Source organism: Henckelia pumila, chromosome 3 (assembly GCF_033568475.1).
Source record: "Henckelia pumila isolate YLH828 chromosome 3, ASM3356847v2, whole genome shotgun sequence".
Taxonomy (NCBI): domain Eukaryota; kingdom Viridiplantae; phylum Streptophyta; class Magnoliopsida; order Lamiales; family Gesneriaceae; genus Henckelia; species Henckelia pumila.
The window spans coordinates 183,064,475-183,080,252 of record NC_133122.1 but is presented as its reverse complement, the minus strand read 5'-3'; the positions used below and the strand labels follow the sequence as shown (position 1 = coordinate 183,080,252).

General features: G+C 34.4%; 1 protein-coding gene across 1 annotated transcript; it reads right to left on the bottom strand.

Moving 5' to 3' along the window:
* Positions 1–15,430, bottom strand: LOC140890658 (uncharacterized). Its single transcript, XM_073298601.1, has 7 exons — positions 15,142–15,430; positions 14,808–14,919; positions 14,129–14,290; positions 12,565–12,611; positions 11,388–11,511; positions 452–518; positions 1–377 (listed from the first exon to the last, which is right to left on the bottom strand). Exons 1-7 carry the CDS (start codon positions 15,337–15,339, stop codon positions 332–334), a joined length of 756 nt encoding a protein of 251 aa, XP_073154702.1. The 5' UTR covers positions 15,340–15,430; the 3' UTR covers positions 1–331.
* Between the last annotated feature and the right edge of the window lie 348 nt (positions 15,431–15,778).

Sequence of the window (15,778 nt, the reverse complement as noted above, 5' to 3'; positions counted from 1 at the left end):
TCAAATTCATGCCACATTTTCATTTATGATACCAATAGTTGGCCAAGATTCCAACTCCTCGTACAAACTGTTAAAATTAAACAGACAAGCACCACAATTCACGAAAGGCCGTGTAATGACAGATGTTTCCAACTCGAATAAACTCTACATCTGAACATGTCACGAAATCTTGCACCACCCTAAAGCGATATGGATGTCAATTGAATCTGTACAGTGATCTGTTTCTCATTCCGTTAATGAATGAAGGGTTCTGAGAAAGGCAAGCTGATGATTTACATGTATCCAGCCACATACTGTGAACATGATGGGGTCGATATCCTTCTCAATTTTTTCAATCATCTTCAGTGTCCTTCAGAATAGCACCTCTTACTTTAGATCTGCCAAAAAGATAAAGGTCAATGACTGAAATTGAATACTTACACGATTAAACAAAAATAGATATGCCAATAACCTGCGGTGTGCAGGAACGACTCGGTTTGCGGCCTTGGTTGAGCCTGGGCTGTGAGCAGCATGCTTGTCTGCAAGTAGAGACACGACATATTACAATTTCAACAATGAAATTGAAAAGGGTCAATCAAATATATATGGCGATTAAGTGAAAGAACTGCAGGTTAAAAAAGTGTGGGGGGTGCTTTCCCTTGATCAATCAATAGTAGTTACGCTAGTATGGACCCATGTTGCAAACCCATGGAGCCAGCTTAACAAACTTTTTAACATGCTTGAATATAATTTAATCCATGTTTAAGATTATCAATGTGGTACTAACCTCAAACAAAATTGAATTTACTTCCAAGTGGAATTTGAGTCCATGTTATTGTGATAGATAGCTTTCGAACTTTAGTGAACTTGTAGATATTATATAAACATATTTATAATATAGCTTTCGAAGTTAAATAATGAAAGGAAAATATGTCTTGGAGATAAAACATAAATTTTATTCAATTGTTTTCCTTTTAATTTTTTTTTTTCTACATGTTTTGCCTTTCTTGTATTCGATATTATCTTTAATTAAAAGATGATAATCTTTTATTTAAGTAACATTGATATATGATTTGATCATGCTTACTTTTTAATTGAAGATTTGTTTCCATCTTTACAGGACTCTATCTAAAGAAAATAAATCATTCTACTTATTTATAAGCGTGAATTATTTATAAGCGTGAAGAAGGAGCAGAAGAGAGAGAGAGAGCGTTCAAAGGAAGATTAGAGAAAAAGATCATACGCGTGAAGAGGATAGAAGAAAAAGGAGAAACTGATTCCAGAATTCGGAGACCAAGCGTTTGAAGATCTAAATCTCCGGTTGAAGAATTCCAGCCACTGTCATCGTGAAGACTATCTGACAAAGAGACTTCAAACTCTTCCCTGTGGCTTTGTTTCTTCCTTTTACTACACCTCTGATTTTCCTATACTACTTTCATAATATTTACGGTGTAGTTTTAATATCTCGATTGGTTGAGATATTTGTTTGTTTAGTTTACACTCCATAATTTTCGTTTTCAATCTTTGATTGAATTTAGAGTGTTGTTAGGATTTCTCAAAGTGTTGAGAATCTAACTTTGATATGTTTACTAGGATTGGTTTTTGTAATTGAATATTACTTTGTCCTAGTAATATTTTTTGCCATGAGGCATCGCACAAGTCTTTGTACTTGTGCACAATAATTTTTGTGTTATTATTTCCGCTGCGTAATTATGCTTAATTGATAATAATTTTTAGTAATTTCTGATCTATTTGAATATAATTATTTAATTTTTTTTGAATGATGTTGTACCTTGATGTTGCTGACATCGTAGGACAACATTAGAGTATTTGACTTTATATGTTTTTGTCAATGCCCTGCGAAGATAATTCTTACAAGTGGCGTCAGAGACCACTCTTGATACACTAAGAGCTGATTCTGGTTGTTTTATCTTAACAGGTACATTATGGAATTACAAGACTCTCACAAGGATCTTGTGCAAATATCACAAGAGGTTAATGAAATAGACCTATGTGAAGAATCTACATTTCTGATTGCGAAGAAATTTGGCAGCTACTTGAAAAAAACCAGAGATTATATAGAAAGTGAGCAAAAATCCAAATCTTTGGTTGTGCCTACACCTTTGAAGACTAAAAAAACTTCTCTCCCTCAAGGAAAGAACAATTTGAGATTGAGGAAAGGAGTGACTGAATTTTTAAGTGATGATGATATTGATGAAGATCATGAGTCTACTGAGGAAGAAAATCAGACATCGCATACTGCTCTTGTAAAGAGAAAATCATTGCTACAAGTCAATCCTAATGTTGTTGCCTCTGACATGGCAACATCAGGCCACAACATCAGACGGTATGTATCTAATTCCTTGTGTTTGAATGTTGTTTTTCTTAACAATTCCAGTGTTCAGGAGGATGACGAAGATAAGGAAGAACAAGAAGATTCTCATATCAAAGAATGCACAGCAATAACCAAGGCCATTCCCGTGAGAACTCATCTTCAAATCAATCCTCACGAAGTGTCTACTGGGATAGCAATCTCAGAACTCTGCTATAAGAATGTTAATCTAAAGTTTCTGTGTCTAAATGCTGTTGAAGATACACATAGGAAAAATGAAAAAACACCTACTGAGGAAAGTGTTCAAACCATGTATGAAGAACTCACTCTATGCAGATTGGGTGAAAAGAAATCAAGCAAACTGTGTCTTGACCAAAGAAAATGCTGAGATGAAAAGTGTTTTGGCCAAACTTGAAGTTGCTCTAACAAAAAAGGAAATAGAACTCTGCACCGTGAAGGATGAATTGGTAAAAGCAAATCAAACTTTGACAAAATATAATTCCAGTTCAAACAAACTCTCGGAATTATTGATGACTGGAAAAATTGATAAAGCTGGATTGGGTTTCGAAGAAAGCACATTTGAAGTTGGTGAATCTTCGCACACTATTCCGAGACCTACAGTATTTGTAAAGGAAAGTATTGCTCATCATCTTTCAAAGAGGGACCTCCTGTTAAAATAACTCCAAAGCAGGTATGTACTCAAAATCAAAAAGGTAGTAGACCTATTTTATATGTCATTATTGTCATAAACCAGGACACATAAGGCCTCATTGCTTCAAACTGAAGAAAGATTTCATGAAGTGGTCTGGTAAGTCGATGTTGCCCTCTGATGTTGGCAACATCAGCCACAACACTGCAAAGAAACAGTCCTCTGGTAAAAGGTTCTGGGTACCTAAGGTGAAACTCAAATGTTTTGTCATTTATACCTCATTGAAAACCGACTCTTCAGGTGCTTGGTATTTTGATAGTGACAGTTCTTGTCACATGACTGGATCAAAGGAGTTTCTCACTGATTATGTGGATCAAAGGAGTGGATGCGTGACCTATGGTGGAGGTGCAAAAGGAAATATTGTTGGCAAAGGAACTTTGAATGTGAAAGGATTTCCAGAGCTTCACAATGTGTTTTATGTTGAGAGATTGAATTCAAATTTAATTAGCATTAGCCAACTTTGTGATGATAACCTATTTGTGAAATTTGATAAAAATTCATGTGAGGTGTTTGATGAAGTTAATGTTTGTGTAATGACATGTACTAGGTCAGCCGATAATTTCTACAAAATTGGTGAAGAACATGGCTGTAAAAGCTCTAAGGAAAGCGAATTGGATTTATGGCACCAGAAGCTAGGATATATGCAAACTTCAAATCCTTGAAAAATTTGGGTAAGTTTGAAGTTGTACGAGAAATGGAAAGCCATGGTGATATCAAAGGAAAGAGAGCAAAAGATGACTTCCAAAACTTGATGAATGAACAACTGGACACTCCCTGTGTTATCCCAGATGTTGCCAACATCAACGGCACAACATCAGATTTCCAGTTGAATCAATCTGTAGAAAGTCGGTCTGATGAAAAAATACATGCTGATGTGGAAGAAAGTTCTCAGATTCAGAAAGTTCATCTGACATCTCAGGTCATTGGTAACTTACTGGAAAATGTGAGAACCCAAAACAAAGAAAAAGTGGACTATCAAAAGATGATCGGGTTAGTGTGCAATGCTTCTGTGTTTTTCCAGGTAATGTATTCCAATTTTGTCTTTTTCATTGAAGCCAAGAATATGAGTGAAGTCTTAAAAGACGAGTTTTTGGTGAATGATATGAATGAAAAACTTGAGCAATTTTTTAGAAATGGTGTATGGTATCTTGTATCACCTTCTGCTCATGGAAATGTGATTGGTACTAAATGGAATTTCAAAATCAAAACTGATGAGTTGAGGAATAGTGTTGGAAATAATACTCGTTTAGTTACTCAAGGGTACACTCAAGTTGAAGGGGTAGAGTTTGATGAAACTTTTGCTCTTGTTGCTCGTATTGAATCTGTTCGATTATTGCTTTTTATTTCTTGTTATATGGGTCTTAAACTGTATCAAATGGATGTAAAAAATATTTTTCTTAATGGTATTTTGCATGAACATGTTTATGTCAAACAACCTAAGGGTTTTGAAGACCCTAAGCATTTGGATCATGTCCACAAATTGAAGAAGGCTCTATATGAACTCAAGCAAGTTCTTTGTGCATGGTATGGTAGATTGACAAAATATTTGTTGAGAATTGACTTCAAAAGAGGTGAAAAGGATAAAACTCTCTTTATTCAAAAGCTCAAAGATGATATCTTGATTTGTCAAATCTATGTGGATGATTTACTGTTTTGTGCTTCATCTCAAAATTATGTTGATCACTTTGTTGCATGCATGGAATCTAATTTTGAAATGAGCAATGGTGAGAGAGATGAGTTATTTTATTGGACTTCAAGTCAATCAAATGTCTGAAGGTATTTTGTTCTCTCAAAGTATATATGCTAAGTATCTTGTGAAGAAATTTTGTGGTGATAATCTGAAGCATACGAAAACACCAATTGGATCAAGTGAAAAACTGTCCAAAGATATTGCGGACGGTGTTGACAACACCATGTACCGCAACATCATAGACATTCTTCTATATTTGACTGCTAGCCGCATTGATATCATGTTTAGCTTTTGTTTATGTGCTAAGTATCAGTCTGATCCTAAAATATCACGTCTCAAAGCGGTAAAAATAATTTTGAAATATGAAGCAGTTGGAAGTTGTTGTTTTCAACTTTTGTGGATGAATCAAATGGTGAATGACTATGAGTTTAAAAGTGAAACTTCAACTTTACATTGTGATAATTCTAGTGTGATTAATATCTTGAAAATCCCAGTACAACACTCCCGCACTAAACACATTGATACAAAACATCATTTTATCCGTGATTTGGTTGAAAAAGATTTGATTCATATGGAATTCATTGGTACTGATAATCAACTAGTTGAAAGATTCACGAAAGCATTGGGTTTTAAGAGATTTTCCAACCTTATGAAATCTCTTAGCATGCGTTCACTTTTATCACTCACTGATGTTGCTCCGTGATGTTGCTAACATCATGAGACAACACCAAACATGCATGTGCATTTTTAGGATTTTAGGCATCTTTCATTTCATTCATGCACTTTGTTCAGTGTCTTGTTTGCTATGTTCTGGTCATTAACTGGTTTATCAGTAGTTTTTCTATTTAAAATATTTTGTAACACACGAAGCCAAGTTGATTGCTCACTTAAGTCACCAAGTAGTTGAGGAATGTTTGTGTATTCCATGATCTTGTTCCATGTGAAACGTGACTTGGAAAAATTTTATATGTGAGCTGATAAGAGAAGTGTTGACGCAATTGTCTAACACACCAAATTTCGGAAGAAAATGGAAAAAGCTACCTGAGAGAGTCCTATGAAGACCGTTCTCTCAGTGTGCAGGCTACCACTTCTAAATCAATAAACAAAAAATCTGGCTAATTAAGTGTGGAAAAATTTCTGATTTTGTTTTGAAAAACTACACTGTTCCCAGGAGATGTTTCCAACATCAGATGCAAACATCACACTTGTAAACATATCTCATGCATTGTTACTGCATTCTTGATATTCTACACTCTGTTTTAGACATCCTTAGGTCATGCATTTGCATTATTTCGTGAATAAATAAATTGGTGAAATTGTTTCGTATTTTTTTTTTGGATGAAATATGGTGAAAATCAAATTAACCATAAATTTATCCTTTGGGATTTGAATTTTAGTGGTGTTACATGCGGTGTGCAGTTTTTTTTTTTGGGATATATCAGATATTGATTTAACTAGATTATTGCCTTGTATATTGAGTTTTCAAGTTTTCAAAAAATTCAAAACTCATTAATCTCTTTGACCGTAACAGTGTGATGATTGAGAGAATTGCGATTTTACTGGCTAATGGATTTTTACTGTGTCTTTGTCTCTTCAAATTGACACATTAGAGCTTAAGATTGACACTTAGTCTGATCATTTGCACCGTTGTTCTCATAGCCTCTCTTTGTTCTATTTCTATGTGAATTATTTAATTCTTTCATAATCTCACTCACATTTGCAGGAAAAAAGTTTGATCAAGATTTTTCCTGGAGATGATTTTGAAGATGAGGATTTGAGATCGTTGCTCACCCAGAACCCTAAGTTGGTGGTGTTTCTTCCTCTGTTGTTAAGGAATCTTCACAATCTTCTGTCGCTGCCAATTTTGCTGAATTGGATCCTGCTGAATTTGGGATGTCATTGGCTCCTTACACTGTGCTCTAGTACTTGAATTTACTGAACCTTGACCTCTGATGCTTATGAGAAAGACTCCACAAATTTTGGGAGTCTATGTTCGAGGTCGTCTTCATCTGAACAATCTGCTGCATCAGATGTTGTTGCAGATGATGTTCCCAACACTGACAGTGATAACATTGAAGCGGATGATGAAAGATGAACCACTTTCTGTTGAGGGGGAGACTGTCAAGATCGATCCTACTTTTCTCAAGGGTAATTTGAAGGTTGATCTATCTTGGATGGGTAGACCTCTGCGTACTGATGTTATTTTCGATGTTGCCAACATCAAGGCACCAACATCAGAATTTGTGCAACTTTCACTTGTCTGCCTGGAGTCTCAAATCATGTTTGCTGAGTACCAGATCTTTAATGCTCAATCTGTAACACCCGAAAATTTTAAAACGTAAATCCGCATGCATAATTAGGAGAAATTAATTTTTTAATTAAGGGTTAAATGTATTTATGTGATATTATGTGATTTATATGCATGATTTAATTTATTTTAGCATTTAACCCATAATTATGGAAATTCTAGATTTTTAAGGAATTTAATATTTTGATCGCGTAGACGGGACCGCGGACGGACGAGATACCAAAATTCTTAGCCAAAAATATTTTATGAGTTTTATGAGCCTTAAAATAATATTTTAAAGTATTTTGTCAAGAAAATTTTAGTATTTACTTATATATTTATTTAAGAATTGATTTTTGGCCAAAATAAGTCATTTTAATGACTTTTATTGATTTTTAAAAATCCTTTAATATTATATTTCGGGATTTATTATTATATATCAGATTAGTAGGTATTTTTAAAAGTTTAAAATCTTATATTTATGTTATATTATCTACCTCATTAATTTATATTAGTTATTATCCTAAATTAATCCTAATTATCAAAATTTAAAAAACTAAAGCCTACCCTACCCTAAACTCAATCAGCCGACTCCATCCTTCTCTCCATTCTCTTCTTCACGTTTTCTTCAGATTTCACAATCTCCATAGCCGACCAAGCTTGATCTTCGTAGATTTTGATCCGTTCGTCGTCCCGGAGTCTCGTAAACGCATCAATCTCCATTCAAAGATTAAAAAGCATGTCTAAAACTTTTATTTGGCCACCATATAAGCTATTACTCTTGCATGATGTGTTTTATTTCAGATTTTTCATGGAAATTTCGAGTTTATGCATGTATGCCTTGATGCATGTTCTTGCTTGATTGGTCATGACTCACGTTTTTGCCAAGCATAGTATGGTCCAGAGGCTGGGGCTCGGTCAAGGGGTGTCCTAGGGTGCCTTAGGGTCGAGTGGTTCGAGTGGTTTGAGCCAAGGTTGGTCTGAACCGAAACAATATCTTCTGGTTGCATAGAAGGTCGCAGTTTGAGCGGTTTTGGAAGAATGGTTCGTGTGCACTGTATAGGACGGGTTTGAGGGTGATTCCAATTGGGTTAGAACCCCAAGACATAGAGGAAGTTATCTCAGGTAGTTCTCTAGCCAGTGATGGTCGGAGTTGGGCGGCCGAATGGCCGAAAGTCCGGCGTCGCGCGCAGCGCGCGAGCAGAAATTAGGCAGATTTTGTTTTGGTTCGTTCTCCTTCGTTAGGACTCCGTTTGGGCTGGTTTTTAGCTTTCTGGAAACGTCTTGAAGTCTTCTAGGTGTAGGTGGTGGTGCTCCGGCCATTTGGTGGCCGGAGTAGGGCGGCCGATGCCTCTGAACAGAAGCTGGTCGCAGCCGAGAGTAAGGAACAAGAGGGAAACGGGTTAAGGGTTTTGGGCAGGTCCGGGTCGGGTCTTGGGGTCTGGATCGGGTCTGGTAATTTGTGGGTCGGTTCAGATCGGTCCGGGTCCGGGTTAGGTGGGCCGGGCTCGAGTATTTTTAATTTTTAAGTGTTTAAGGTTTTAATTGGTTTTTGGGCCAATTAATTAGAAATAAAATATTTGGGCTTCCAAATAATTTTATTTTGGGCTTTAAATAATTTATTTAAGTTAGCCCAATGATTTTTATGGGCTTGGGAGCCCATGGGAATTTTTGGGTCAGTCAGAGGATTTTTGGGCCAGTCTAGTGTCTTATTGGGTTTATTTAAGTTAATGGGCTTAAATATTTTTATTTAGGCCCAGTTAAGTTTAGTTAAGTTATTTGGGCTAAAATATGATAATTGGGCTCTTATTTAAGTTTAATGGGCTTAGATTGAGTGACCAGCAGTCTGGACCAACCCATGAAAAATAACTAAGTCCGGAATATATATTTAATTATTTTTATGCATGAAGTTTATATTTTAAGTATAAGTATATTTAATATGAAAAAAATCAATTAAATATATATTACGGACAAATTTTCAGTGCATGCATTCATGAAATTTTATATGATATGATTATGATTATGTATGAGTTGAGCAAAAATATTTTCTTGATGGAAATTGAAGTAGTGTGACATAAGGGTGGTTATCCACCATATGATATATGATTTATGAGGTAGTTTACTACCATAGGAGGTGATTTATCACCGCCACGTACGTTGGTTCATGAGACTGATCAGTCGGCACAGATAAGCTTCACACTTACGGATAGGACCATAGACTGTTTCAAAAATACCCTGCTCAACTATGTTATGTATGATGAAGAAAGATGATGTTTATGCTTAAGATTTATGTTTCAGCATTTATGTTATGAAATAAAATGTTTCCATGCATGCTCATGTATCATGTATATGTATTAGTATGATTATGTGATGCATTATTTTAAACCTTGATATTCAAGTTTAGACATGTTGAGCCCCTAGGCTCACTACGCTTATATGGTGCAGGTGAGTCAGATGATACTTATGTAGCTCCTACCGGTGGTGAGGATGTATGAGCTCACGGAACAGTGGCCCCGTGACCGTTGCAGTTTTTAGATGATGTTTTAAGATACATTTATTTTTATGACGTTGAGTTTTTAAAACAAGTTGCATATTTCTATTTTATTATTTCCCCATATGAGAGTTTCAAACATGTATCATTTACTATTTTTGTTTCATGCATGAAACCCTTTTTAATTATTTATTTGTTTATTTTTATTTAAGTTATTACTAAGAAGTAGTATTTTAATTGCTACGTGTAGCAGTAATTGGTTTTAAATATGATACATATATGTATGGGCATATATGTATTGTTATTATAAAAAAAAAAAAATTCCGCATTTAAGTTTTAAGAAGGTCTAGATGTTTCACAATCTCTCATTGCTCACTACATTTATTAGGTCGCTGATTACAAGCTTCTCCTTAACATTGCCATTCATGGACAAAAAGGGGGAGATGATGTTGATGATGTTGGGGTTGCTATATTGAGGTTGCTAAACAAGAAGCTGGACCGACCATCTGGCACAGCTCAGAATGATGTGAATAATTATTGTTTCATTGTTGATGTTGTTCCTCCCATGTTGTCCAATCCGGTGACAACACCGTGAACTGATATGATCAAATTTAGGGGGAGCCTAAGTTGTCTAACTCAGAAGGAGCAACTGATAATTATTATGCTTTGTTTTGTCCAGAAAGACAAAAAAGGGGAGATTGAAAGGAAAATATGTCTTGGAGATAAGACATAAATTCTATTCAATTCTTTTCCTTTTAATTTTTTTTTCTACATGTTTTGCCTTTCTTGTATTCGATATTATCTTTAATTAAAAGATGAAAATATTTTATTTAAGTAATATTGATATATGATTTGATCATGCTTACTTTTTAATTGAAGATTTGTTTCCATCTTTACAGGACTCTATCTAAAAAAAATAAATCATTCTACTTATTTATAAGCGTGAAGAAGGAGCAGGAGAGAGAGAGAGAGAGAGAGCGAGCGTACAAAGGAAGATTAGAGAAAAAGATCATACGCGTGAAGAGGATAGAAGAAAAAGGAGAAACTGATTCCAGAATTCGGAGACCAAGCGTTTGAAGATCTAAATCTCCGGTTGAAGAATTCCAGCCACTGTCATCAAACTCTTCCCTGTGGCTTTGTTTCTTCCTTTTACTACACCTCTGATTTTCCTATACTACTGTCATAGTATTTAGGTTGTAGTTTTAATATCTCGATTGGTTGAGATATTTGTTTGTTTAGTTTACAAACCATAGTTTTCGTTTTCAATCTTTGATTGAATTTAGAGTGTTGTTAGGATTTTTCAAAGTGCTGAGAACTTAACTTTGATAGGTTTACTAGGATTGGTTTTTGTAATTGAATATTACTTTGTCCTAGTAATATTTTTTGCCATGAGGCATCGCACAAGTCTTTGTACTTGTGCACAATAATTTTTGTGTTATTATTTTCGCTGCGTAATTATGCTTAATTGATAATAATTTTTAGTAATTTCTGATCTATTTGAATATAATTATTTAATTTGTTTTGAATGATGTTGTACCTTGATGTTGCTGACATCGTAGGACAACATTAGAGTATCTGACTTTATATGTTTTTTTCAATGACCTGCGAAGATAATTCTTACAAATAAAATTGTTGATATTGTATAAACTTATTTAGAATTACACATGCTTGCAAGCTCGAGTCATTATGTGAATATTTGGTTCATAGAGGTCAATGATGAGCTCCAACCAAGCAAGTTGGCTCAAATTTGAACTCTTGACCCAAAATCGTTCATCTTTCAAGTTTCAAGCAAATTTTTTCTGGCTATAAAGGTTAGTGTTTCATTTGCATCCCTTATTTACAACTATGCACCAAAAGATCATTTGGAAAGTAAATAAATAGAAAAGAATAGATCAATACCTGGGGAGTCTTGTGAGATCATAACATTGTTATCCGAGCCCACTCTATCATTTATTTTCTGAGATTTGTGCTTTTTAGAATACAATATCAAGTCCAACTGCTTTTGCATTGTGTTGTTCTTTTCCTGACAATCATATTGAGGAAAAGCAAACACAAAATTACACAAAGATATAGCAAGCAGAATTCCTATAATTGCATATAAATCCAGTGCAGAGACCATTTCTAGAAATATTTTAGCATTCAAGTCATCAAAATCAGTTGCAATAGCTCTAAACTCAGAGAGAAGAAATGAAAAGGAGAGAATATAAATTCTTGATAAGGATCATAAACAAGCTCCTGTGAAATGTTGATGGAAAGAGAATATAATATAACGATAAAAAATAAAATCACAACATTCAACTCATGTCAAGGATAATTAATCCAAAAACACTGCTCTGATTGCATCTGGATTCTGGCATAGAAGCTCTACCCAAAGAATGAAGAATGTATTTTTTCATGAAGAAAAGAATGGCTTCAATGTGTCTCAGTTATATGTAAAGTTAATCTAGACCAACCAGGCTTATGTAAAGTTAATCTAGACCAACCAGGCCGTGTCTGGTTGGATTTGTGTAAGATTTGCGGATCGGGCTTAGGGGTGATTTTTTTAGAAGCTCTGATATATACCAAGCTGAGCTTGATTCAGGCTCATAGCTGGCCGCTTAGCCCGTATACAACTCTATAGAGAAAACAGCATAGATTAAAAAATCCAAATTGCAACTACTTCACATGGGTCCTCATTTTGTAAAAAAAAAGAAACTCAAGTTGCCAGAAAAGTGTGGGACATCTAACATCTCACAAATTGAAGTGAGACACTACTGATATTCACACCTAAAAATTTTATGTCTTAACATACAAAATTGAGACACTACTGATATTCACACCTAAAAATTTTATGTCTAACATACCAATAATTTTATGCGTTACATACCAATAAACAGAAAATTGTAAAAAACGTTGAAATTCCAAGTGAAATGCATCAAATCAAAATTCATGCATTTCTAAACCTTTGAACACCAACTTTCAGTGATTAAATTATGCAAGTTCAGTATCAAAGTAGCAACCAGTAGCAGTGAAGACAGATCCTACGGTAACTCAGATACCGGCACTATTAATTGATGTCAGAGGGAAGTGGGGTCACCTGTTCATCCACCACAGTTTTGGTCAATCGGTGATTTTGCTCTTTCTCTGACGATAGAAACACAGATAAAAAAATATTATCAACTGTAAGAGAAAAAAATTTTAGGGCATGCTGCAGATGATGTAATGATATATTTAAACGGCACATATATGATATAACAGTCTCTATCTATTATAACAGTTGGTAGTAGTCAATGAAAATGTGAATTATTAACTTAAATCAAATATCATCTCAATTTTTCCTGCCCTTGCACCCAAAGGAAAATCATTATCCGTATTGCCGCCAACGTATTGCCGCCAACATATAGCATAACTAACTGGCTTACATATCTTCATAGAGATTATACTAAATCTGAAACACAAGGTGCGCTAAAGCTTAAACATAGAGCTTAGGCACAAGGCGAGACACGTGCTTTATTGACGTGAAGCACCCTAAATAACAATAGGGTAGAATCTAAATATCTGAAGAAAATCTGATAATGCAAAATGCAATATGTACTTCACAAATATTATCAAATAACAGTAAAACAAAATTCATGACTACATAAGCGAAAATGGATGTTCTTTTTCTGGCCCAATTGCTGTTCCACATTGAATTGTGTGCTTTGAAGGGCCTTGAACCTTTACAGAGCACCAAGACTTGGGCCTATGGTTAAGGCACAGACTTCATTAAAGAACTGCGCATGACTTTGAGTCGTGATGGAAAGGCGAAGCCTTGACAAGTCTTAAGTCTAGGCACATGCCTTCAGTATGATGCAAACATAGAATCTAATCGCACTTTCACACTTCACAGAAAATCTTAATATAGAACATTTAAATTTCATAACTAAAAAGAAATAAAAATTAAACTGTTACAACCAACAAAAATATGCTCGCGTAAAGATAGAATTTTCATTTAAGTTTGATTATTTTTTCCATTCACCAGTCACTTTCTTTCAATTAGTTTCTCTTCCATTTATATTTTTCAAACTGCCCCTGACATCATGAATTCAACTCAAGAGATCAAATTTGATAACCAAGTCCTTATTTGTACACTTAATATATCACATTGTGTTTAATAACAAAATAATACAAACATAGTGGATGAGTAAAAAGACGGAGAAAACAAGAAACAGATTCAGCATTCTTAATTTTTTTACATGATGAAATTGAAAGTTTGTTTCCTGGTCTACGCAGAAGCAGATAAACTTGGACAATAAAATAATCCTTAACTAAAGAAAAGTTTGTCTGCATCAATGTAATTGTCAAAATGTCATCTGCGGACTGGCTTGACAATGTACAATTTATTAAAGTTAAATCCCTTTTACTAACTAACTTTGGTATAGTAGTGAATCTTTTTAATAATCCCCAGAACATTCTCTAACCATCCACTATATGTACCACATTTTCCTTTAATTTTGATTATCTCTCCTGTCATTTCAATTTCAAACATCAATAATCTTCATTAAAAAAAAAATCAAAAAAAAAAATTTTATTCTATTATTTTTTCATAAAACACGTGCATTATGTGTCATGATCCCCTAGTAAATAAACAATACTTTATAGAAGTGTAGTTGATTTGTGACCTTCAATAAGTGAATTATGCGCCACTCTGTATTCTGCATAGAGCTCCCGCGAGAGACTTCCCATCGCCTTACAAGCAGTCCCATCAACAAGTTTACCAAGGGAAATCGAGACTCGTGGCATTCCTTTTGATTTTTGTGCAATTAATTTTGCATGCAAAGCACCTGAAAAAAGAAGAAAAATGCAATCAACATTATTCCACATTAGACAACACTACGAGTGCTCCATAGACATTTTAATGATCAATGTAGCATTACCCCAACAGTCATTACGTGCATACATAAATGTCAGTTCACAAAAATCAATAGTTCCTGCCTTCAAAAGTTGTTTTACCGTCAGGCATTCTAACTTCTCATGGGAACTATGGATCTCGGAAACAATAATTCTCAAAGAATCAAAGCATTAAAGGACCAAACTCCAAAAAGATGCAAGTAAATGTACTAATAAAAGTGTGTATCAAAGATTGAGCTCTTAGAAATAATTAGCCACGCTCCTCTTAAATGAATAATACAGCACTATTGATATAAATGAACCTTTAACTTATCATACTATTTTCATAAAATTTAAATGCTAAAACACAATGTGATATATTATGGGTGCACATTAAAAGGATATGGATATTAATTTGATGTCTTGACTTGAATTCACGGCAGTGTTGAAAAGAAGAGGCTGGTAAATTACCTCCTGACTCAGATGATCCCTCCATGACAAGCTTTACATCTTCCGATTTCAGTGAAGCGGTGACATAATCTACAAATTCTGACCAAGAACCACCAATTCCAATCGCATCCCTCTGTATAAAAGCGAGATACAATTCATTCATGCCACCTAGAACCGTACATTAACATTGGGTTGGCAGTATTATACTTTCAATTAACATAACATTTGACAATTACATTTCTTGAAAAAACTCTTCGACCCATTAATAATCGACTTTATTCATTTAACCTACAACAAATGGAACATAAATTGAATACAAATAACTGAAACGATGATGAAGAAGATGAAAGATGACCATGTCCTCGAGCTGAAAACTGGACTTGACGGCCTGAAAGGTGTTGTATTGGAAATCGGTGACAGTGATTTGTAGAGAAGCTGAATCATTCTGCAGGGGATGAACAAGAAACAGAAAAGGCTTGAGTGGGGTGCTGTGTGGCGCTGACCAATCCGCCGAGACTTGCCCGAAGATTTGCCCTAGACCTGCCAAGCTCATGCTGCCATTGAAAGTGGAGAAGCTCGAAGAAGACGACTGGATTAGTGATTATCTAATATGGATTTTTATTGACTTCGCTGGATTCTGTGTACACGCGGTATTTTTAATAGAGATTTGTAAACTTTTTCCGACAATTGCAAGAATTCCTATCTTATTATTTTTTGTTTTTGTCTTTTGAAGTAGAAATTATTTGACATAAATAATAATTTTATTTGAAATATTATTTTAATTTATTGATAAAAATGAATTTCATTTTATTTTAAATGTATATATATATATATTAATGTAACAAAATTAAAAACTAAAAAATTTGTGATTGTGTAAAGTTAATTTTTTTTTTAAAAAAACATATGATAACTTATAAATTATTTTATCAATTATATCATAAAAATTTATTTGTTAATTTTTTTTTTATTTTTTATCATGTCTGTTATCCGAT

What these genes read in the sequence shown, in the direction of transcription:
- LOC140890658 (XM_073298601.1), bottom strand. Translation starts at nt 15,339, where the DNA reads ATGAGCTTGGCAGGTCTAGGGCAAATCTTCGGGCAAGTCTCGGCGGAT. An exon ending in GTTTTCAGCTCGAGGACATG is followed by an intron (nt 14,920 to 15,141) that starts GTCATCTTTCAT and finishes GCTTTTATACAG; the next exon opens with AGGGATGCGATTGGAATTGG. An exon ending in GGGATCATCTGAGTCAGGAG is followed by an intron (nt 14,291 to 14,807) that starts GTAATTTACCAG and finishes TTCTTTTTTCAG; the next exon opens with GTGCTTTGCATGCAAAATTA.